The 24,693-nt window shown below is 39.1% G+C and overlaps 5 protein-coding genes and 1 long non-coding RNA gene across 7 annotated transcripts; 2 read left to right on the top strand and 4 right to left on the bottom strand.

Moving 5' to 3' along the window:
- The first annotated feature begins 3,671 nt into the window (after positions 1-3,671).
- Positions 3,672-4,679, top strand: LOC103406447 (RING-H2 finger protein ATL66). The gene has a single exon (XM_008345427.4). It carries the CDS (start codon positions 4,096-4,098, stop codon positions 4,561-4,563), a length of 468 nt encoding a protein of 155 aa, XP_008343649.2. The 5' UTR covers positions 3,672-4,095; the 3' UTR covers positions 4,564-4,679.
- A 1,463-nt stretch (positions 4,680-6,142) lies between these two features.
- On the top strand, positions 6,143-6,668 carry LOC103437472 (uncharacterized). Its single transcript, XR_529700.4, has 2 exons — positions 6,143-6,284; positions 6,391-6,668. It is a non-coding gene; the product is annotated as an uncharacterized lncRNA (long non-coding RNA).
- A 3,264-nt stretch (positions 6,669-9,932) lies between these two features.
- Positions 9,933-11,180, bottom strand: LOC103437479 (transcription factor MYB73-like). The gene is made up of 2 exons (XM_008375950.4): positions 10,992-11,180; positions 9,933-10,860 (listed from the first exon to the last, which is right to left on the bottom strand). The coding sequence occupies exons 1-2, from the start codon at positions 11,025-11,027 to the stop codon at positions 10,117-10,119; spliced, it is 780 nt and encodes a 259-aa protein (XP_008374172.2). The 5' UTR covers positions 11,028-11,180; the 3' UTR covers positions 9,933-10,116.
- A 3,594-nt stretch (positions 11,181-14,774) lies between these two features.
- LOC103437419 (transcription factor bHLH51-like) lies at positions 14,775-16,441 on the bottom strand. Its single transcript, XM_008375892.4, has 2 exons — positions 15,914-16,441; positions 14,775-15,389 (listed from the first exon to the last, which is right to left on the bottom strand). The coding sequence occupies exons 1-2, from the start codon at positions 16,271-16,273 to the stop codon at positions 14,910-14,912; spliced, it is 840 nt and encodes a 279-aa protein (XP_008374114.3). The 5' UTR covers positions 16,274-16,441; the 3' UTR covers positions 14,775-14,909.
- Positions 16,442-19,254: 2,813 nt separating this feature from the next.
- LOC103437429 (uncharacterized) lies at positions 19,255-21,096 on the bottom strand. Of its 2 annotated transcripts, none has more exons than XM_008375908.4 (2): positions 20,925-21,096; positions 19,255-20,199 (listed from the first exon to the last, which is right to left on the bottom strand). In XM_008375908.4, exons 1-2 carry the CDS (start codon positions 20,946-20,948, stop codon positions 19,495-19,497), a joined length of 729 nt encoding a protein of 242 aa, XP_008374130.2. In that variant the 5' UTR covers positions 20,949-21,096; the 3' UTR covers positions 19,255-19,494. The 2 variants fall into 2 exon arrangements, with proteins under 2 accessions (XP_008374130.2, XP_008374124.2); XM_008375902.4 differs by having other exon boundaries at positions 19,255-20,205; positions 20,925-21,064.
- Positions 21,097-21,654: 558 nt separating this feature from the next.
- Positions 21,655-24,511, bottom strand: LOC103437448 (GDP-Man:Man(3)GlcNAc(2)-PP-Dol alpha-1,2-mannosyltransferase-like). Its single transcript, XM_070819592.1, has 7 exons — positions 24,008-24,511; positions 23,649-23,935; positions 23,293-23,479; positions 23,089-23,157; positions 22,780-22,973; positions 22,211-22,320; positions 21,655-22,101 (listed from the first exon to the last, which is right to left on the bottom strand). The coding sequence occupies exons 1-7, from the start codon at positions 24,311-24,313 to the stop codon at positions 21,857-21,859; spliced, it is 1,398 nt and encodes a 465-aa protein (XP_070675693.1). The 5' UTR covers positions 24,314-24,511; the 3' UTR covers positions 21,655-21,856.
- Between the last annotated feature and the right edge of the window lie 182 nt (positions 24,512-24,693).

The following is a 24,693-nucleotide window of genomic DNA, read 5'->3' as shown; positions in this document are numbered from 1 at the left end:
TGTAAGATTTATGTTGGAAACTTAGTAAAGTTAAGCTCATTCATAATCGACGGCAGCACCAGAAGATAAGAGATAGGTTTCAATGAAAGGATGTTTGAGAATTGTGAGTTTTGGATCACTAGTTTGCCAAACTACTTTCAAGCACATTTTGGGTTCATACTGGCTTAAGCTTTTCCGGATCATATAACATACACTATATATAGTTTGCCTCTTGATGATCTGTAGATTGTATATGATAATCTTTAGTTTTAAAGTAAATGAACCACTGAAGGAGGGTATTGTTAAATGTCCGTAAAATATACTTCAATTACCTATTTTGGTTAAGCTGGTTGTGAAAAGTCCTGGGATTAATTCCAGTCTGATATGTCTCTTACACCAAGGGATCTTTGCGGTTGCCAAAAGAAGATTTGGGCCATCCAGGCATGAATTGGTATTTAATTTGTGAGTGATGCTATTTGGACACATTAGCTAAATTTAATATGCTTTATAATATAGGCGGGTTACACCGTCCCAATGCGACATACAATGATAGGGCATACCTCTATTAGCGAGTGTGTTGTGTACATGTCTAAATAGTTTTTATTGTTATTTTGTCGTAGTATTGTTTATTTAGTCCACATTTCAGATTTGAGTCTAAATATGAGTCCAACTTATATATAAGTCTCAGGTTAATGTGAGATCCAAAATTTAAATTACTGTATGAGATTTGAGTAGAAGGTAAAACCTATGTCAGCATAATAAAATGATACACAGTAAATTAATAGTAACAAGATCTTGAGTTTTGACTTCAATGATTTTTTAATGCATATAAGCCATATTGTCCTATGAAATTAATTTCCAATGCCGTGACTCGAAATCTAAGAATAAAAGTCTTTGCGTATAAAGAAAAAACAAAAAATATACTCATACTCATCACCTCTGGCGTTGGAATATGAGTCCTTGAGTTAACATATACATCATGAACTTAATTAATAGGCCACAGTGCTACATTGAACAATTGCTCCAAGTTGGATATTCATGTGTAAGTATTTTCTGGTCTCTCTTGGTATTCATACGTTTAAGAATAAGATTAGGGCTAGGTAGGCCGAACTACAACTTTTGACATTGTTCTTTATCTGAGTGAGTTTTGGGCTTGAAGTTTTAACAATAAGTAAAGGAGATGAACTCCATTAAGTGATATTTATTTTCTGAAGCTCAAGCAGTAGTCGACCATCACACTGTTTAATATGGCTCATGTATATCACATATACAGCTGAAAGGAATCTACGGCCTCCTGTAAAACGCCCTTTCGAAGATTAAGCTGGCCCTTCGTTATCTGGATGGCTATAAATCGGTTCTACCTTCAACAGTTCCCAGCCACTAACTTTAAATTTGTATAATTTTTAGCATAGGGAAGTACCCCATTGGTGTGATTCTTACAAGGTTCCTACTAATTTGGTGTTCAAAAAGTACATTTATCTCTGAAAACTTAAAAAATTATTTAAATCGTCGTTGCGGATAAGTATTACTTTGCTTTTGTATTTATAACATTGTGAAAAGATAAACTATAAATTTGTGATTTTTATTTGCAATATCTAAAAGGGTCCAATGCAAATGTGCATGTATGGTTTCGGGTAACATGTTTTTCCATGCATTATCCCCTCGTCTTCAATTCATGTTGCTTGTGTAACAATTAATTACTGTCACTATTAGGATCTCCAAAAAGAAGAGAAGAACTGATGATTTCCTGTATAATGATATGTCGTGATCTGAGTTTGTTTGGGTGTGGACTTTGAAGTTTCATAAAATTTAGGTTAAATTTGTTAAGCATGTACTACAAAAACAGATGGATAGATATGGAAAATAACTTTAGATGCAATATGTTTAAGGGAATTTTCAAATAAAATATTTCTATTTTAAAAATTCTTTGTTTCTTTGTTTATTGTCTTTATGGAATTGTTTGTAATACAAAGCGTTTTGGATAAAATGTTTTTTGAAACCAGCTGCAAGTGAATTTTAGAAAATCACTTAAACACTTCATGCAAGAAGCACATAACTGGTGCTTTGTGTAAAAATGGAATCCAATAATCTTTCGTTTAAAAATGTTTTCAATCATTTTAGAAGCACTTCTAAATAAAAATTATAGTGTGCATATAGTATTTTACTAGTAATTTGTTTGAGTAGATTTTGTGATTTTAAAAGTCCCTCTCGTGGAAAGTAAAGGTGACTCCAAAGAACAAAATCCCCCATTGTTTTTTTGGGAACTTTAATGAAAAGCACCATGTACTGTTCACTTTAATGAAAAACCACATTTTTACACTAAAAAGTCAATCCTGGTACTATTCACTTTACCTTTTATTTTGTCCTTATTATTAAAACTCAAAGTTTTCAAGCCCTTTTCATTAGTTTTTCTTTGTTTTTAATGTTGAACTTTATTAAACAGAAACTGCACTGTCAATTATTTCAAAAAATATATTAAAGCTGTGATAATTTTTCAATTTTTTGTGAATCTTCTGTACTTAGAGTAGTAAATAATTTTTGAAAACTTGATAAATAAAGTTGAAGTTTACTTGATAAGATAAAAGACAGAGAAAAGCCAGCTGATCTTTTACGTTGATTAGATAGTTTTCCTTTTTCTATGTTCAGATGGATTAGTACAACCAATGCACATTTGCAACACCTAAAAAAGTAAGTTCATCCTTAAAAAAATACACTAGCACTAGCCTATGTGGCTGGGCCGGCCTGTTTTGGGTGCGGGACGCTGGGCAATCCACTCACGGTGTACATGCTCTAATGTTCGTGGAGATACCATCATGAATCGAACAAGCAAAGAGCCTCAAGTCACCCCAGGCGACCTAGATACAAGGCAAACAAAGCATTCTTCTCGGGTCCCCCTTTAAATTTAGGAAACTTTAATGAAAATCATCCGGTACTGTTCACTTTAACGAAAAACCACATTTTTACACTAAAAAGTCAATCCTGGTACTATTCACTTTACCCTTTATTTTTTCCTTATCATTAAAACTCAAAGTTTTCAAGCCATTTTCATTAGTTTTCCTTTAAATTTAGCCTTATATTATCTCATTCCCTTATATAGTTTACGTTTTCTTTATTCATCTTATTCTTTCTAAAATTAAAAGAAAAACTCTTATTCTTACAAATCTAAATTGGTGTACCCCAGATTCATATTAATATGAAAAATAATCATTTATAGTACTAAAGTACTAAAAATTTACACCTTGTGTGGAAAGACTATTTCTGCAACCGAATTAAAGTTAAGTGAGGGACCATTGCTCCATGGGGTTTGATATCCACACACCTCATTTTACTTTTTACACATCCTTCTAATTTTCGTCCGTCGGATCAGATGAATTGAAGAAGAGCGGATAAAAATTAACAAGGGTGTGTGGATAGCACACCCCTTGCTCCAATGTTGTTAAGTTGATGAATCATATTTCTTTAATTGAGTTAAAGTTGATGGAGTATAGTTACAATTTTTCTCATTTGATTTCTCGTATTTACACATTGATTCAGCTTCATATGTGGGGCACGTTACTCATTTTGACTGAAATTTTTACAGAGTTAACAAAAAAGAGCATACTTGCATGTTTTGATAAGTTAAAAGACCAATAAATATAAATTTTTAGTTAAAAGACTTCTCAAACTAATTTAAAATTAAGAAATTACTGCTGTAATTTCCTCTTTTGTATTGAGACGACTGCTCAAACAACATTAAGAAGCAAATTCGTAAGGCCCAGAAAAATAAGAAAAATAAAAATGAAGTGAGGATAAGGTAAAGATAACAAAAATCCAAATTTACAAGTCAAATGTGTACCCACCAATGCTACAAGCCTGATACCTTTATCTACAAATAATATCTTATTCCCCAATAAAAAATAAAAAATAAAAAATCATTCAAGAACTGTGTAACACTATTAAATTGCTACTCAGCTCTCTTTTAAGCTAACAATGGCCGCCTCACCAACCTCTACTATATATACAAATCTAATCCTTCTTTCGCTAATCACGTTCTAATCTCACTTAAACCCACCAAAATCTAAAACCCACTTCCAATCTTCCAATAATTACGCCGCCGGACCTTCCCAATTGCCACCAATGACCTCCCAAGACAATCAGCCGTTAAACGTCCACTTCACCGTCCTTGACGACGATCAGTTCCGCGTCCGAGGCAAGACGCTGTTCGTCGTCGTCGTAATCTTCACCGTCGTCCTCCTCGTCACACTGTTCCTGCTCTACGCGCGCTGGCTCTGCCGTTTCCACCTCCACGACGTCTCCTCCGACGCGCCCCCCGCGCCGCCGCTGAATCGGCCCGAGGGCCTTGACGCCGCCTTCATCCGCGCCTTGCCGATTGTGTTGTACCAGGAATCGAACCGGGATTTGGAAGCCGGCAGCGGTGGCGAGTGCTGCATATGCCTGGGCGTGTTCGAAGACGGCGAGAAGGTGAAGGTTCTGCCGAACTGCCGCCATAGTTACCACTCTGAGTGTGTGGACACGTGGCTTTCGACCCATTCGAGCTGCCCAATCTGTCGCGCTCAGCCCCAAGCTCATTCCACTGCTTCCTGATCCTGCTTAATCTTAGTATTTTTATTTTAATTTTATTTTTCTGAAAATTAATTATTATCTCCATCTTGTAAACAGTTGTAAAAAAGTAGAGGAATAAAAGAATATTTGCCCCACAATTAGATGACGATCAATGATTCAAATCATTCAATAGCTATACGAATGGATGGATGTGTGCCCACGACTTAATTGTGTTTTTTTTGGCAAAAGAAAATGTGAATATATTGGAATATGTTTCTTTATCAGTAAGAGGGAATACCAATAGATCGTAGTATTAAGTGATCCGTTGATAGATTGAACATAGATAGCAAAAAATGTAAGTTGACGTCTACAAAGAGGTAAAACTTACCTTATAATTAAAGGTAATGCTAGAGAGTTTAAATTTGTAGATAAAATTTACAAACTAAATGATGTGTCATCAATAAGAATTAACACATTATCAACACTTAAGTAATAATCCAATCATCAACTTTTTATGTCATATGATTTACAAAATTTTGTTTACAAATTTATAATTAATGTCGTTTGAATTTGGTTGATTACATTATAAAACAATGGTTATTTGTACCCATAGGGTGCGTTAGTTACACTGAATTATTTCGGATTGGACTAGCTTCAAGGACTAAGTTGGACTAGCTTAAACTAGACTAAACTTAACTAATTTAATGAAGCATTTGGTGTAGCTTCGGAAGAACTTTACCTCATTGTGCTCTTCCTCAACCTCCTCTACCACCCATTCTCCATCATCATCTTCTCGATCGTCTTTTGCCGTGTGGCTCTTCATCGAGGTGTTCGGGTTTGCTGTCCTAGACCGGGTCGAAAATTAGTGGAATTACACCATTATGCGACTGTTTCTCTCCAGATTTTGTAAGGGGACTTGGCTTTGATTTCTTCTTTCTTGTCGCCCATAGGGTTTTGTTGAATTTTTTTAGATTTTGGTGTGTAATTGTAATTATGTAATTGTAATTTGTCCCGAAAAATGTACGAAAATAAATTGGGTATCCAAAAAGCAAGAGCGTCTGTAGACGAAACTTTGTTGTACAAAAAAACCCTTCTTATAAAACTGTCCGTACAAATTATGGAACTCAAATCCTCTCCAGATCTAAAAAATCTGAGTCTAAGGATTAAATGATCCGTGTTGTTGAAATTTGATCAAACGATTACAAACAGAGGACCCCTTTAAAAGTTATAATAATTATAACCGTTGGATCAAATTTTACAGTCCGAATCATTTGATCCTTAGGCTCAGATTTATTAGATCCGGAGATGATTTGAGTTCCATAATTTGTACGGACAGTTTTATAAGAAGGGTTTTTTTGTACAACAAAGTTTCGTCTACAGACGCTCTTGCTTTTTGGATACCCAAATTATGCACTCGTCTTACATAAAAGACACACGTAAGCACACGTCATCCAAAAATGATACCTCTTCACCTTCCTTCTATGTGAGGCCAACTAATCTTGCTCATTCACCCAAATATAAATATTGGGCCTCTTGATTTTTAAAACATTTTGAACCAACCGACCCAATGATGATTTTATGAACCGGCCCAACCCAAATATGAAAGCCGACAACACATTAGGGTTTTCTCCCTCCACTATAAATACTCGCAGAACTCTGTAATCCAAACCCTCTCACGCCACTACATCCCCTTCCGTCCTCCGCAGCTTTCAAGACTAGGGTTTGGGTGCCAACATCGTTTTGCCGCCGCCATGAGAGCCAAGGTAAAATCTCAGTCTCTCTCGATCGCCTACGCTTTCTGTTTATCCTCGCTTTGCGTCCGTTGATTGATTCGTTTTCTCTGTGTATTTTTTACGGCGGTGATTGCAGTGGAAGAAGAAGCGCATGAGGAGGTTGAAGAGGAAGCGCCGAAAGATGAGACAGAGATCCAAGTAGTTTGCTCGTTCGCTGTCACCGATCATCAATCGACGTCGTTTCGCTTCCGTCTCCGTGTTTTGTTTTCTAATCAAGTAAAATCACTACCGATTAGTCAGTTTGTAGTCGTTTTGTACTCTTCGAGTTACCGCTTTGAACAAGTTTTGCTTAAAATTCAGTCAGATTATGAACCTTATTATGAGTCTTAATATATCTGATTTTCCAATTTTCAATTTTGACGGCAATGGCGGATGTTCTGAATCTTATATTTTCGTTGGTGATTTGGAATATTGCGAGGTTAGTCCGATTATACTTAGCTATGCGTATTGAGCTGAGAACCTTAATCAGTTAACGAAAGACTTCCGCTACTGTTTACTTTAATAAAAATCACATTTTTACACTATTCGAGCTCTTTTCATTAGTTTTCGTTATGACTAGCCGGTTGGCTCCATTGTTCTGGGTAATGCTTGATCTTAATTTGGTCAGTATTGCTGGTTAGGCTCGCTCAATGGCGAAAATTTGTAATCCCCAACGTGTGTGATCGCGTTGGATGTTCATTTTGTGTGGGGTTATTAGATTCTGGATGTGTTGATTAATGTCGATGTTGCTCATAAGCAGGAATTCTGTTTGCGGAACCAAAATACGGTGTTGTTCCGTTTCGAGAGTGTGACGGTGTGTCAAGTGTGGTGTGGTTTTGTGCATGAAATGTGGTTAGCCAACACGCACGTTGAAACATATCTTGTTTTAACATTTCTGTTAGGTTCATTGCTCTCGTCCGATGTCTCCTATATGTAGATCAACCTTGGTTTAAGCATTTATCCAAAACATCTTGGAACCGATGTATGTAGCTGTTAATCTGTGTGTGTGTGTATGTATGTATGTATGTATGCAGATGCTTGTTTTTGTTGTATCAGTTTACGTCACATTTCCCAAATGTAGCGAATAAGTTCGTTTTACAAGCAATAATATAATCTACACTAAATTCATCTGAATTAGTCGGATGTGAGTTTGAACTTGGGGCACTGGCCAAATGGATGTAATATCAGGTTCCCCATGAACGAAGAAAATGTTGGAGCTCACATTTTCTGCCGTTCGGGTGCGTCATATCACAACCACCTCTGATGTTTTAAAATCATTTCACTAACCTTCCTCCATTCCTAACATATAAAATCCCTAATGTTTATTTTTATAATTTTCATGAGGATATGATCCGTATGTTTAAAATATTGAGGCTAATGAGAATGAGAACGAGGATGAAGATGGTGATAGTAGCGGTGACGGGGGTTGAGTACCTGGAGATGTTGGTGTAAGAGAAAATGAGGTGTTCTCATTTACCAACGATGAGGACGACGATTTGGAACCCAATATGTAGTGTGAAAATGTAGTTATAATTTGTTGTAATGCTTAAAGCTCGCTCACCATTCAAATTCAATCACCCATATTGGGTGATTGACTCCAGAGGTGAAAGAAGACAGTGTGTGGATGCAAATTTCCGCCGTCTTCAATCTTGACGAAAATGCACCTGCAAAACAATCAACACCTTTGATCAAAGACCTAAGCCTCACGCTCCCACGAGGTGGGGGAGTTAGGTCAACAGATCTTCGATGCCTAAGTTAGTTTCTCTGAGAGAGTAAAGTGTTGAAGGCTTTTTAGGGTTGCAAAAGCTCCCTCAAATTGGTAGAATATGAGGTATTTATAGGGTTAGGGCGGGCCATATAGGGTTTAATGGAGAAATATTCTCTAAATATTCCCAGGATATTCAATAGAAGATAATATCTTGAGATAATAAGGTAATAATCCTTAATTGATTTAAATTAAGATTACTTACTTGATTGGAGTCAATTTTCAATTAGGAATGTATTAGAGATAAGATTTGGGTAATTAATTCTTATCTTTAATTCCTTGCTATGGGTAAGTGAGTTGTGGGCAACTGTGTTCAGCTGCTGAGTCTTTCAAGGAAGAATTTGACCCATTTATTGAGGGCAATTTTGTCTTTCTTGAATAAAAGTCCACGTGTTGCCTCTAGAATTTTTGGAATTATTTTAGGCTCCACAAATGCCCCCACACCTACTGTGCTACACACATGGAAAGGCTAGTAGGTGTAGTAATCTCAAGTTGCTTGGGTTTGTAGAGTTGTTACCCAATTTGAACTTGATCTTCTTTCTTGATTTGGAGATAGACTTCTTCTAGAAAAAGGAAAATAATTGCCCCCACTACCTACTTAATTATGCCTTAAGTAGGGGATTAAATAAATTTGGAGAACAATCATTATTCAACCAAGAAAGAGAAGCTAGAGGATATTTTTTTCTTCCCGCTCCCCTAGCGTTCTTCTTTTCTTACCCTTGCGAAGAGTCGTTTCTTGTTGTTGTTCTTCTTCTTCTCCAAGCCGCACTAAGGTAAGAAAAATTTGAAATTTTTCTTCTTCTGAATTTTTGGGAGTCTTGGGACTTGAGAAATTGGCTCGGTCGGGGCCGAGGTGGTGAGAGGCTTGTGGCAGGGGTTGGTTGGCGTGGGCCAGGTAGACGGCTCGGCTCGGGCTAAGGGGATCGGCGCGCTGGGGCGCAGGGAGACCGGCTTGAGCCAGGTCTTCAAGGTTGTTGGGCAAGGGCCCGTGCATGCGAGAAGAGAGGGAAAGAGACCGGCGTAGGCTGGCTTTCTTGCGTGCGCGACCTGAGCCGAGAGGCTTGGGCCTGCCTTGGGGCACGGAAGAAAAAGGGGAAGGAGGCGTGGGCCTCCCCCCATGCCATATCTTTTCCAGGAGGTGATCGGCTCTATGAAATGCATGTCTGCTCAATGTTCCCTAAATGCAGTTTGTGCGATGATGGGGTTCTCGAACTTGAGCAGGTTCTTTGATCTTGGCTTGACCATAAATGAGTTCTTGTACTTCTTTGAGATCGGCCACAAGGAAGGTGTGGGAGATGATCTGTATAAAAACCCTAATGTTCATTTTTATAATTTTCATGAGGATATGATCCGTATGTTGAAAATATTGAGGCTAATGAGGATGAGAACGAGGGTAAAGATGGTGATAGTAATGGTGACGAGGGTCGAGTACCTGGAGATGTTGGTGTAAGAGAAAACGAGGTGTTCTCATTTACTAACGATGAGGATGACAATTTGGAACCCAATATGTAGTGTGAAGATGTAGTTATAATTTGCTGTAATACTTGAAGCTCACTCACCATTCAAATTCAATCACCCATATTGGGTGATTGACTCCAGAGGTGAAAGAAGACATAGTCTATTCAATTTAGAAGATGGGTGATTGGGGTGCATGGCTACAAGTTCCTAACTAGAGTATACAAGGTTAATTTTGTCATTTTAAAATTATTTTATGCTGATGTCAGCATAAAACTAATGGAACCCTGCCGGAAGAGGGTCTGTGAAATAATTTTAAAACGTCAGTGTTTAGGATATGTTGAAAACCTGAGGGCCTTAGGGGGTGTAGTTGTAATTAATTAACCCCATATTAATCTCTTGTAATTTCTCATGAGTCATGACAGCAAGTAAAAGCATTACATTTCAAACTAAAGATTAAGAACTAAATCATGATCAACGTCTGCTGAGGTTTGCAGGTTGACCAAGATTTTGAAACTGAAATTTCACAACCCAACACAAGAAACCCAAAAGAAAAAGAAAAAGGATAAAATATTGGAAAATGAAAACTTCACATGATCCACGTCACGGGTCGTTTTGTTGTGCTGCAGACTGCAGCCCAAAAGTGGGCCCACCATTCTCCCGTAAGCTGTCGATGTAATTCCTGACCTCCCGCGCTATCATCCGATGCATGATCTTCAGCAAACTCGTCTCCTCCGTCTCCACCCTACAGTTCTCCACATCATCGTTATTATCCACCGCTTCGTGACCGTCTTCTTCCTCCTCACTTTTCAATACGACCTCGTTTTCCGCCTTCTCACCGGGCGGCGACAGCGTCAGCGACGTCTCAACTATCACTCCCTCCCCTCCCGCGTTTGCTTTCAGACTCTCATGTTCCGGCGACGCCCGCAGGCACTGCCGCTTCATGTCCGGCTCGTCCCCGACCGCGGCGGCCAAGTCGGAACCCGACGACGTGGAAGAAAACTCGGCGCGTTGGCGTCCCCGCCGCAGAGTGGAGTTCCAGTGATTTTTGATGGCATTGTCGGTGCGGCCGGGGAGGAGGCGGGCGATGGTGGCCCACTTATTACCGTGGAGGGCATGAGCCTGGATAATAACGGAGTCGTCCTGAGGCGAAAAGGGCTTGTGCTGGACGGTGGGGCTGAGCTGATTGCACCAACGGAGGCGGCAGGACTTGCCGGAGCGGCCGGGAATGCCAGTGCTGATGAGGGACCAGTTGCGGGGGCCGTGCTGGGCCACCAGTTTGATCAGGGTGGCGTCCTCCTGCGGGCTCCACGACCCCTTCACGCGATCCTCACCGCTCACCGCTCCCTTCATCGCCATGCAATCATAAGAACATAGAGAATCAGAAAACAAGAGAGAGAATGAAAATTTGGAATGGAATTGGAGAGAGAGGGAGAGAGAGAGAGAGAGAGGAGAGTTTTGATGAGTGGGGTTTTAACCGTTTGATGGAGGGGATGGGGGGTTGGTGGTGACATGCATGAACCGTAAAACCGTTCTGATTTCGCATAACGGAAATGAACTCCAAACGCGTTTCTTTCTTTCTGTTTGTTTCGTTTTAATTTGATTTTTTTTTTTTTTTGTTTTGGAAACCTCTCTAGAAAATCGAGGTGAGATTTTGGAGAGAGGGAGAAGGGGGGGGGGGGGTTTAAGAAGAAGTCGGTTTTTTTTTTTCCTTGTTGTTGTTTTTCTAAGTTGCTTCCAATGCTTGGGTTGTTAATTAATAATTTGCACTCTAATTAAAGGAGAAAATTGCACGAACGGCATAATGCTTTTTAGTTTTATACAATTACCACGTGTATTAATTTTAGTTTCAATTAATTCCCAAACTTCACGTTGTATTGTAAATTGGCACTCAAACTCCACGAGGGTCATTTTTCAAAGGCGTTCTTGTCAGTTATCGTGATTAGGTACATGGAATTAGTTGTCCACATAGCATACACTTATATGGAATTAACACAACTTATTTCTGCTTTTAAAAAGTAGCTTCGTCAAGTTTGGTGGGCCCTATGATTTTGTTCTTATCACTTGCCATTACTTGATCCAAAGGTAGATGGAAGTGGACATATGTGTTAAATGTTGTGTTTAAAATATGGGTAAATTACATAGTAACCTCTCAGGTTTAAAGTCTATTACAACCCCATACAACATCTTTAAAACATTTCGCTTTCATACCTCACGTACTATTTTATTTCAAAATAATACAACCGTTACATTTTCCATCCATTGATCCGTTAAGTGCTGACATGGCTGCCACATTTGTGCCACGTGGCTTCCAAATGTGTACCACATAGCAAAAATAATAATTTTTTAATTTAAAAAAAAAACCTGTATCTTCTAAAATGATTTTTTAAAAAAATCAAAAGCTAAAACCTTATCCCCCTTCTTCCTCCTCTCTTCTCCCCGCAACCTCATCTTCTTCCCCCTGCAACCCAAAAATAAAAAAAATAAAAAAATAAAAAAAGCCCTTCAGTTCGTCTTCCCCACCCCTCCTCTTCCTCCTCCTCCTCCTGTCTTCTCCCCCATCTTCATCTTCTTCCCCCCTGAAACCCAAAAAAAAAACAAAAAACAAAAAAAAAAAAAAAACAAAAAAACAAAAAAAAAACCCTTCAGTTCGTTTCCCCCTCCTCTTCCCCTCTCTTCTCCCCCATCTTCATCTTCTTCCCCTGACCCCCCTACCTGGAAAAAAAAAAAAAAAAAAACAACCAGATCCCATCTACGCCATCATCGCTAGGTTTGTGAGGTGGGAGGAATGGATATGGATTTAAGGAGTGAGGGGTCTGTAGAGGAGAGTCGAGGGGGGTGTAGAGGAGTGAAGAGGGTGGGTGCGGAGGGAGGGATGTGGGTTTCTGGGTGAGGTGGGTTGTGGGGTTAGGATTTAAAAAAAAAAAAAAATTATTATTTTTGCCACGTGGGGCAGCCACATGGCACAAATGTGGCAACCACATCAGCGCTTAATGAAGCAATGAATGAAAAATGTAACGGAGGTATTATTTTGAAATAAAATCATACGTGAGGTATGAAAGTGAAATGTTTTAAAGATGTTGTATGAGGTTGTAATAGACCTTAAACATGAGGGGCTACTATGTAATTTACCCTTAAAATATCCATGAAATCGTCAATATTTTCGTCGAAATATTTGATAAATCAAGAATCGATATGAAAAGATGTGTGAAATGCAAACTTCACCTTATATCGGCGAGATATAGTAAAATTAATGAATATCAATAATATTTACCAATTCACTATAGAAATTTGCCGTAACACATTGCAGATTTCAAACTTTTAATTTTTTTTAGAAATTATCTCTGATTTCGACTAAATCTGAATGAGTTGATATACCCATCCGTTGCATTTTTTTATAATTTCCATCAAAGGCAATCGATATCGATATATCCATTAATATTTTCATAAATTTGTATATCGATATTTCTACCTGTATCTATATTTTAAATCCTGGTCAAATATAACACAATTTGAAGTTTGAGTAGTTAATTGTTGTAACTTTTTAATTTAGGTGCTAATTTCATAAAAGTGAGAAATGCAAGTGCAATTGTGCAAATTTTTCCACGAAAAATGAATAATTAGCCCAATTTTTTTAACGAATATAAAATAGTAGAAGGGGGTGGGGGGTCAGTGAGATGATAAAAAAGTAAGGTGTAACGTCTATCCGTTTCTTAACGGAACGTAACGGAAGTGCAAACTGCAAGGCAACTGAACTGCCCAACGGAGATTGCGCGGGAAACCGGGCGCGGGATATTAGCGTCACCGGCCGCAACGGCGAACTGTTTAACAGTTAAAAAGTACATTACATATTTTTTACAGTCGTGTTTTTGGAGTTTGCAATGGAGAATTTGGTGACCAAGTTAATTTCTAACACTTGATATGACGTAATCACATTCAACCACTACACTGTATAGCATCAGAGTTCAAAGTTTGTGAACAAAGTGGAGTAGCTAAACATAATCTTTGTTTAATTACTCAGGTAATTTTTGTTTAATTAGCCATATAATCTTTGTTTAAACCTCTAATGGAGTGGTAGGAATTGGCTTAGGACTCCATGAGGACCTCCCAAAAGGGGCTTGATTTGAAATTTTCAAACTTAACTACGTGCACATGTTAGCAAGAATAGAGGTTATCGATATATGTTAGCAAGAATAGAGGTTATCGATGTAAATAGCAATAGAACTACTTAGTACATGTCGTACTTAATTTTGTCAAGTTTTTTATGTGGAACATTAAATCTTTCGAAACACCATTTCACGTCAGACCAATCTTTGGTTAGGTACACATGCAATCCAATCTAGATCGTAATTGTTTCTTTGTTTGTTTTTATTTTATTTTGAGGATTATATTCAAGTTTTGTTTTGAGATGTAGGAATTTAATTTGTGTTTTCAATTCACAGTTGTAGTACTTCTCTTTTCAACGTTGAAAATGTCCCAAGTTCAAATCATCCACTAATAGTAGCATTAGTTACATTAGATTGGAATTTGTTCCAAATATGTACATGTACTAACTTTTCTCTTCAACATGCACAAGATAGATGTATTGAAGTTTTTCCAACTAGCTCTTAATCTGGTAATATTTATCTTCTAAACATAAGAGTTCGAAGTTCGAATCTCTTTCGTCATGTAAAATATTAGTTGGATTTCCCAATAAGTCTTGTCAATAGCAAACACTTTCTATGATACGAGTCTCCAAAGTCAAAAGTTAATGGGCCAATAACCCCAACTTGTGGCTCAAATTGTACCATCCCTAACCAGTTTATAATTGGTGGGCTTTGTCACCAGGTGTAATAGAACTATAGCCTCCTTTATCTATAATTAAATAGGGATTATCATATGCTAAACACTCTCTTAAGCACTAACAATGCAATTATTTGCCATCAATTTCCTTCGTAATCACAATGACAAGATGCCTGATAGCCAGCAAGCACATGCAACTGAGCAGAAGTAGGCAAAACATCATACATTGTTCAATCGAACAATCATGATAAGATGAGGAAAGGGTATACTATATGGTAGCTATCAATGAACTCCACCACATCTTGTGGTAGGAAGCCACATCCTTATGCCTAATTGCCTTATGCTTGATTGAAGCATGTCTCCTAAAGGAAAGCAATTTATATAACATAATTCCGCTATTAGTGTGGAGTCTTGTGTTTATAATGTAACGTTATGCGGAATTTCTTTACAGATATCATTGAATTATTGATACGAAACGCTAAACGTGGAAGTATACTTGTGCCATTTAAGTCTTTTCCCAAAAGAAGAACAAAAAATAAAATGAAAGAAAGAATAGGGGCTAAGTACTAAAAAGTAAAAACACTTGATTCAAATAGAAGTCCGAAATCTGCTTATTAATTTGGGCAATGGAATGGCAAGAAAAACCTCTGCCTCTTGCTTCGAATCCGACAGTTTGGCGCCATGGACGACGCGGCAAGTTTACTCAAAACCAACTTGAGTGATTGTTTGAGAGTGCTCGTGCAAACAGCCTCTTCACCGTCCTTAGAACAAAGCACCAAAACACTTTTGATTCTTCCTCCCACGCTCGCCATGTCGGCACGAACAGCCGTCAGTTTTAGGCCTTTGAGGACTTGAATGAGCTCCGAGAAGAGTTCCGGCCGGTCGTCGCAGCAGACGGATGCCCTTATGAGAAAACTCCCCCGGCTTTTGTTAGTGCTACTGGTGGCGGAGTTTACAGTATGAGCAGGATCACAGTCGATGGTTACTTCATCAACTTCGGTTGGAACTACGAAGGATTTGCTCACTTCCATCGCTTTTCGCTTTAGATCCTTCACATGATCGATCACGCTTCCTAATAGAGCCGCCTTGTCCATCTGCACAAACAAAGCTCAACCCGTATCAGGAACGTTCTCGTTTGGCAAGATCATGCATATTACGTTATTAAACTGTCAATTAGGATGTTTGCACAAGGGACGTTATGTTGTCAATACTGCCAATCATCATGAAGCAAAGTGTTAATTGGGCGCAGTGTGACATGTTGTATGTTGATATTGTTAGATTGTAAATTATGAATTAGCTCTAAGAAAAAGAGAGGGGGGAATGAATGATACGTACTATAATCTATGCGCAGGAAACATATTATATTATGTTGTTAGACTATAAATTATGAATGATGCAAAATGCTAAGAAAAAGAGAAAGATGAACTAGGCAAAGTGTTATAAGCGTACGAGATATGTTATGTTGTTAGACTCGATCATGATCACCTAGGCATACCGCTAAGAAAGAGAAATGAACTAGGCCAAGTGTTATCATCGTATGCAAGATATTCTATATTATGTTGTTAGACTGTCAATCATAACTCGCTTAGACGGAGAGAAAAATGGCATAATATATTACCTTGTCGGACTTGGGAATGAGTTTCCTAAGAGTAGCAAGCTGTGCGTTGATTCTATCTCTGCGCCTTTTCTCAGCCTGGCTGTGGCTCCTCGAAGCAGATGCAGCTCTATCTTCTTCAAAACCATCCGCCGCCGTCGAAGACCACGAACTAGGCGGCAACCCACAAAACTGGAATTGATTAGAGCTCGATACATGAGGAGGAGGAAGAGGAGGAGGAGGAGGAGGAGGAGGAGGAGGAGGCCATGGAACCAGAAAGCTGGAAGAAGACTCATTGCTTACTGCAGCAGCAGCTGCAGCAGAGTTGAATTGATGTGACCAGCTTGGCACTCCAGTCCCAGCATAATAATAGTTCTGATCCATGGCCAGAAAATACACAAGTAAACCATATTCTAAAACCTTCAGTCCTCCAATACCCCTTGCTTTTAATCCCACATATTTTAAGATCTACTATTCATTGGCACTAACAATGTGTGATCTCCACATCCTGATAGTGATTGGCTTTTTTATCCACAAAACCTTTTAGTTTGTCAAATGAAAATTGCTTTTGGATGTATCCGGCTGTCACCTCGATACAATTTTTTCTTAGGAAAACTAATGAAAAGGGCTTGAAAACTTTGAGTTTTAATGATAAGGACAAAATAAAGGGTAAAGTGAATAGTACCAAGATTGACTTTTTAGTGTAAAAATGTGGTTTTTCGTTAAAGTGAACAGTACCGGATGCTTTTCGTTAAAGTTCCCTTTTTTCTTTTCCTTAAGGGCTCCTTGGTAAATACAATTAAAAATGACATAGATTGACTCGATAATAGTAGGAGGAGAAATTCTTCGATGTAGCAGTTGTTGACAATGCATGGCATCACACTCATATGAGAGTGGGACTACATGCATGTTGGTCTTAGCGGGTCCCACAAGTTGTGAATGTGATGCGCTGCAATAATCGCACGAAGAACTTCTCAATTATCAAAGTTAGAAAGATCATCAACTTTATGTTATTAACTTAGTCTAATTTGTGCTTTGTACGTATCTTGATCCTTATCCAGAACCCTAAACAAGTATTAGTATTCATATTTGTTAGAGAGGAATAAGAATTTGAGTCATATTAGCACAATGCTTTTCAGCTTATCCAGAACCCTAAACAAGTTTTAGTATTCATCTTGACCCTTATCCACTGTTAGGCAGTTTTAACTTACTCTAAGAAAGCTTTAGCAAGACTAGAAGGCACACTGCCACATCACCATGGTCTAAGTGAGATACAGCTGCCGGCAGCTGACTTGGTTGCTTTCAGCAACCACTATCCGCACCTCTCCAATTGTGATTTTTCATCCCCACTAGAGCAGGAGAATTGTCGCACTCCACTCTCACACTCATTTATCTCATTTATATTAATTAGGACCACCAAGTACTACCTATATGACAGTTTTGAACAGTCAATTATAACCGCTAAATATTTTAGTTGATAGTTTTTTTATCATTACAGTCTCACGAGTTATATTTTATCTTATCACGACAATATAATGTGTTTTGGACAGTCAATTATAACCGTCAAGTATTGTTGTTAAAAATTTTCTTGTCATTACAGTCTCACGCGTTATGTTTTGCTTCAAACCATACATATTAAGTATTGTTCATATTGAATACCCTAAATGTCTTGTCGTGACACTATGACTTGCTATGTTTTCAGACATCAATTAGAACTGCTAAGTATTGTTTAAGTTGACTGGTTTTCTCCTGTAGCAACCAACACACATCATATGTTTTTAAACAGTCGATTAGAAGTTAGAACTGCTAAGTATTGTTGTTGAAAAGTATTCCCTTGTCACAACAATCTACACCTTGTGCTTTTCAACATTCAATTACAATCATTAAGTATTGTAGTTGAATATATAGTTTTTATTTTTATAAGACCCTAACACGTATATATTGTTACATTTTCAAACTATGAATGAAACTTTAATGATATAGAATGTTATCATAATTATCGGTAGACGATTTTTTCAACACAAACATTTCTTACTTACAGTCAGACAAGAGATCATTTTAGTATCTTGTGAGATCTCCATCTATCTTCCTAATAAATCTAACAAGATCTCTTGGATTAACCTTCAAGCTGCCACACATTTTTTGTGGCTTGGTTCGTCTTCTTCCCCCATTGGCTTGCTGTGATGGTACTACACAAGCAGACAAAAGAGCTTCAATAAGTAATCAACAATGGCAGGATATAAATATTTATATGTTATATACATATATAGGGCCCCTTGATTTTACACTCAAACATTGTAACTCGCCATAAAAGAGGGAGGGACTTTAAAGATTGATACGACGTTTGATCAACCAACTGACTCTCTCTCTCTCTCTCTCTCTCTCTCTCTCTCTCTCTCTCTCTCTCTCTCTCTGTGTGCAGATTTCTTCCCCTCCATTTTCTCACATTTTGTGTGGTCGTTGTAGCTCCCGTATCTTCTTTCTTTCCTTCCCCTCATTTTTTCATCTTAAAAGTAACAATATATATCTTGAGTGCATGTTTTTGGGGTCCCATTGGCTTTGGTTCATCGTTTTTGCTAATTTACGTATCGTCGGCAGGAACATGATATAAAGGCGCGCAGTCTGCAGAAATATGTGTGTGAGATGGCTCGAGTGGATTGGCCACTCTGGTCGTAGATGACGTCAACCGACACGAGTTTGATCATTAGAAGAGAAGCACATTAAGCAAGCTAAACTCATGGGTGTTTGATGGGAGGACCTACATCGAGTTAGACATTGAAGCGCGGTATTACAAACAAAAACCGCACTGATACGTGAAAAAGTTAAAACACATGACATTGTGTTATTGATTTGAGATACCGTCACAGTAGCGTATCTAATGTAAGTAAGTCTCTCTTATTTGATTGACCATTAAAAACTTTATGTTAAGTGTTGAAAGATATTTATAGTTGTAGTTTCTGTCATTGAAGTAAGAGAGATTCTTGACTATACCCGTTATACGTCCCCTTATGTGTATCTCTTTGTATATTCCTTGTGTCTCTCTCATCAAGTAATGAGAAAGAAAGCATGAGAGGATATACAATCCGTTACACCACAAATTCTCTCCTGAACCAGCTATGTCAACAAAGCAAAACTAACACACAAATTCAACTAAAATGAACTTGATGAGAGAGAGAATGAGAGGATATACAATCAGTTACCCGACAAATTCTCCCCGAAACCAGGTATGTCAACAAATCAAATCTAGCACACAATTCCAAAATAAAATGAGCCCTAAAGTCAATGTTAACCTCAACAGAAATACTAAGTGAAATGCTTTTCTTGTTCATTTTCAAGTAGTTGAGGTAAGGAAACAAGGGAAGAAGTTCAAGGAATTGAATAGCTTTTACCATATGTTTCCTTCCAATGAAGCTACAACAGTGTACTCGCAGTAAATGTTGAATACTAGTGATACAAATATTGACCCTGCAAATCTTTGTACATTGACATGTATATCTTGCCTAAAATGGTTTTCAAACGCTAGTCCTGTGGAAGATGAGAACTTTAGTACACAGAAGCATCAAGGTGGCTGGTGCAAAACTCGGGGATGCCTACAGCAGTCAGTCTCAATTTTCATTGAAATGGATGGCACCAAGTTTCCAAACTACGTACGTTGTAGTGAACATCACCGTGCTGATAAATACAAACGAAAAGAGAATTAGAAACAAGTCATTACCACCCGGAAAATCCCAAGTTAGGCCCTGCTTTGGCATCCCTCGCTTGCTGTCGTCAAAAATGTTTGTAGGGGCCTCTGGAAGTCCGGATCTTTTCTTTCCGCGTTCGCTGTCTCTGAGAGCATCCAATACATTCTTGCCCCTAGCTGAATTTTTAGACGGCTTTGAGTCTGTGTAACGACTGAGAACCTTGGCTGCCCTCAGTCTCTCCCTTGCTGTTAGGGGCGATCTTTTTGACTTGGGTTGCACGTCAGGTGACTGAGATGCCTCCTTTGGATTTGAGGAATCCAAAGAGCCATTGGGAGGCTCAGAGGTTTGAGGCCCGGACTGATCAATGACACTCGTTTCGAACTGAGCCGAAGAGGTTGAATCAACAGCTGGTAATCGATCATCAGGAGAACTTGCAGTAGTTTTGGAAGCCTTGTCACCGGTGCCTGTGGTGAGCTGATTGCTATCCGCAACTGAAAGACATAAGCCCCATCGTTTTTCACTTATACGCCTCCTTTGTCCAAATGTTCCAAAGAAGGATGTGAATTGGGTGGTGGCTGCTGGTATAGAAGCTCCAACAGAAACTTTTGACACATTCTGGTACTTGGCCTGTAACTTCGAACGGAGAACAAAAGAACGTTCGTAAATTATCGAGTGAAGCATCCAGTTGCCGAGATATTTACCTCACAAATAACATAAATGATAAAATTGTAAACAAAGATTCTAGTCTTTCATTACATATAATTAAAGGCAGCATCGTTTGTTGAACAAACATCTCTATCATCGTTAGAAACAGCCCCTTGAACCAGTTAACGAGCAACGAGAGCATGAAACTATTCAGCTAGATAGAGCACAGTTTGTCTAATTTAAAGGCATGATGCACTGTAACAATCATGTAAAAATTAGGATGCACCTATCGAAAGAACAAGTATACGAGTGAAGCTACTTCTCCGTTCATGAAAAAGGTCGAGTTTTGAAGGACGAAAAAGGATTTCCCTCCTTAGTTCTGAGTCTTGTGAGCATCAAGCTTAACTAAGCAAACAATTTACATACACATGTATAGAAGTGATAATCACCCAAAAGAAGGCCTCGAAACAAACTGTTGTGCGGTATTCCAAGCTAATCACGCACTCTGAGCCATGAACTTATCCATATCACAGTGCGTGATTGGCTTGGAATACCATGACAGTGCCATCTTATCTTGGGAGACCGATTGCTCCAAGCCAACCTCAAAATTGAAGTGCATAGCCAGTTCAAAATATTTCAATACAAGAAGAAAAACATAGAGACAAATTGTTGAAGATATGGTACAGATGAGGAAGCATGGAAGTTACCGTGGAGTTGAATGAAGCAGCCATTTTTATGGTCGTCTACGGCCCAACCATTTAGAGAGAGAAAGAGAGAGAGAGAGAGCAAAGAGTTTACTGTGTGTTTCTGCGTTGCGGTGCAAGCAATGGAGTGGATGGTCTGTAATCCAAGGAAAGGGGATGAGATTTGATGCCACCACAGCATGTCCGAGCGCGTGCCTGGCACGCCTTTCTTACTTCTGGTTTTCTACATCCCAACGGCATGTCGTTTATTGAATTATACCATAACAAGTTTTGGTTAGATTTTGGGGGTATGTACTTCTCACACATCCTTTATTAATTTCTATCCGCTGATCCTCTTCAATTCATCCAATCCGACGGTCAAAAATTAGAAGGATGTGTGAAAAGTAAAAAAAGATGTGTGGATATCACACCCCTAGATTTTGTATCTTTCGATTTTATCTAATCTACCATGATCGGTATTCAGTAAAAATATCCCTAGGAGGATCTTCGAAATCCTCAAATCATGACCGTTCATCGCATATCGTGCGGTCAATTTTCATCGAGTATAATTTATATTTAATTTTAAATAAAAGTATTTAAAATGATTCCTAACCACACGATGTACGATGAACGGACACGATTTAAGGATCTCACAAAGAGGATCCGGAGAGGATCCTCATTCAAAATATCCAATCCGAACTTGAAGCAACTAAATTCATACTCAACAAAGAACCCGAAAATGAAGGGCGTTACGAAAAGGGTAAATGTGGATGTTGAATACCGGTATATGATTTGGAAGACGATACTATCAAACGGTTAGAGTTACAGTGGCATAATCGGACTTTTTCAGTTACCGGTAAGGCTCGGGGTAACGGAAAATGCAGTACAACTAAAGTCCGATGCAAACGGCTCTTCTCTGTGAAGTTACGAGTATACTGTGATTGATGTTTAGTCCATTAACTAGAAGAATGGGTGAGCACTGGGGAGATTGCAGCTTTGAAATCTTCATAGAATCTTTGCTCCGAGTATCTGCCACCCCGCTTCCTCGCAGCTGAAGCCATCTTCAGCCTCTCGCTTTCTGGCATCTTTATGACATTGAGGATGGCGACTGCATATTCGTCCACTGTGCGGGCAAGAAATCCTGTTTGCAATCCATCCTCTGCTAAAACAATGTCCATTTTCGGGCCAGCAGAGTTATGTGCTGAAGCAAGAATGGGAAACATGAGGAGTATCAGAGCAGGAAAAAAAAGTGAATAGGGCAAGATAGAAAGTTCGTTGGTTAAATGACGGATAACTTTTGAGATGCTCACCAATTGGGATGGCTCCTGCAGCCATATACTCCACAACACTTATTCCAAAGTGTTCATCCGTCATTGAATGGATTCCTGCGATGGCCCCTCCCAGAAGTTGCACCAAGTCCCTGTAGATGTGAAAAATAACCAAGGCTAAGAAAGCAAAAACAAATCCAAACAGGGTACATTATTACAAGAACAAAAGAGAGCCGATAATCGTTGACATTGAGGAAAATATGTTTACGAAAACAGTAGCTAAAATGGTTTTGAGAAGATTTTCACACCACACAGTTTGTATTTGTCTAATTCAGCTACATACTATGTAGCTTATTCGAATTCACCTAGGCAGACGCACAAAAAAAAAATGCTAATTATCTGAGTCATTCATGCTGTATATATTAGCATCACTACTTGTATGATTCAATCCTCAGATGGGAAGCGATTAACAATGGAAGCCAACCAAAGATAAGAAACTTGTGAACAGATCATGCATGGTTTACGTTTAACAGAGAGAGCAAGAGCAAGCAGAACAAGTTATCTAGACATTTACATTAAGGGATGCAGAACATGAAATCCTTGGCACAGACCTGTATAATACATTTTTATGAAATTCAACGTCCCCGTCAACCTTCAGTTCAACTGCTTTATCTTTCAAATGTTGCAATCTTTCCTCATCTGCCTTATTCCGACAGCTACCCACAAACTGAAGCTTAGGTCTGGGCAAGTGTGCATCTAATTTTCCTATGGCAACTGCGAACGCCTCAAGTTGGAGCCCATGTGCCTGAGAATGGAACAACCAAATTAGAAAGGACTTGCAATATCCACAAATAATAAAGGCCCCATAAATGAGCCGCAAAAATCTTAGTACCTTGTGCTCATAAGGTTTATATTCCCACCTTCTCTGGCCGAAACTGAGCAACAGATATAAATTTTGCCGGTTCAGCTGGCCTTTCCAACGGAAGTGCCTACACAGACAGCAACTTGTTAACAACCACACAGAAAGACAATTGCACATTTGCAGCTCATCTCACACAATGACTAGTCAAATCGTTGAAAACCACATTTCAAAGTAATATGTTAAGATATTACTGATAACAAACCTGAAGTCCAGAAGTGTCACAAGGAGGGTAGACCCGCTTAGTCCGTGTGGGAATGTTCCAGAGCTTTTCGATATGGGACTGAGTCCAGGACGAATTAACCATAACAAGATGAGCACAAGAGCCCACAATCCCATACATCCGGCTAAATATATTGTAGTATACGACTTTGCAGCTGGACAACCAATTGCTACAACAACAATTCAAATTCAAGTTATGATCTTTTTTCGTCTAAGCAACTAAATGCGAAAAGTGATCATCTTTTCGGTTTAACCAAACATCCATCCATGTTCTTTCACTGGGTTTCATCAGCCACAATCAGCAAAATGTGAAATGGGAAAATTGACAAATAGACCTACCTCCGAGCAATGAAGTCGTCGTTGTTGTACATGGAGCTCCGCCGGCGGACCCGGGAGAGCATGTCGCAGCTGATTGTGGGGTAATGGGTGTAGCAGATAACCCTGCAACCAAACAGCCGGGCCATTGGGTACGTGAAGGCATAGCCAGCGGTGTCGAAGTAAAAAGTAGGAGTGAACTTCGTCAACGCCTCCCATGAGAGGTAGACAGAACCGAGGCTCTGCCCGATCATGGTCAGCCGGGGGTAGGTGGCCTCCTCGACCCATTTCCTCTTGCTCAAATGCACCACCTTCAAATCCCAATCGATAATTAACGAAAAAAATCAAATTCAAAGAGAGAGAGAGCGAGAGAGAAAGAGAACCTTGGGTTGGTGAACGAGTTTGACGCCGAAGCGGTCGACGGCACGGGCGGTCAAGGAGTGAGGAGAGGCGTCGTGGTCGCCGGTGTAGACGAGGCAGTCGAGGGAGGGGTTTTCGTCCTGGATGGCTTTAACGGCGCACCAGAGGACTCTTTCTCCGCCGCCGCCGTCGTTGGTGTAGGGGTGGAAGAAGGCGACGGCGCGTTTTCTGTTGCTTCTGGCGGCGGATATTTGGAGGGAGATTCTCAGGATCAGGGCCGAGAGAGCAGTGATCAGACCCCAAATCACGAGATGGTACGCCATTTGCATCGATCGATCGAAGTTGCTGGGAAATGGAAATTGGTTAATGAAAGAGGAATCGATGTGGGAAATTGGTGGGATTTGTTCTGTTTTTTTTGGTGGGAGATGAACTTCCGAGACTCGGAGGTCCAAGAGGACTAAACTGAAAGGATAAAAACTTTAACATATACTATTTGTGACGTCACTGTGGCATTGTGTTTGGGACTGAAAGACTGGTTTTGGACTGCTAAGCTAAAAGAAGCATCGTTTTCTGTCAACCAAAAGTGCTTTTAACTACATTTAGTTCAGAATTGTTAGTGTTTTTTTATCATAAAAGCTATTTCTGTAGAAGCAACTGACTTTTTCAGAAAGCACTTAAAACATCACCAAATTTTTCTGTGTATCTAATA

Source organism: Malus domestica, chromosome 01 (genome assembly GCF_042453785.1).
Source record: "Malus domestica chromosome 01, GDT2T_hap1".
Classification (NCBI taxonomy): domain Eukaryota; kingdom Viridiplantae; phylum Streptophyta; class Magnoliopsida; order Rosales; family Rosaceae; genus Malus; species Malus domestica.
The sequence above is the reverse complement of the archived record's forward strand: the minus strand, read 5'-3'. Positions and strand labels throughout refer to the sequence as shown.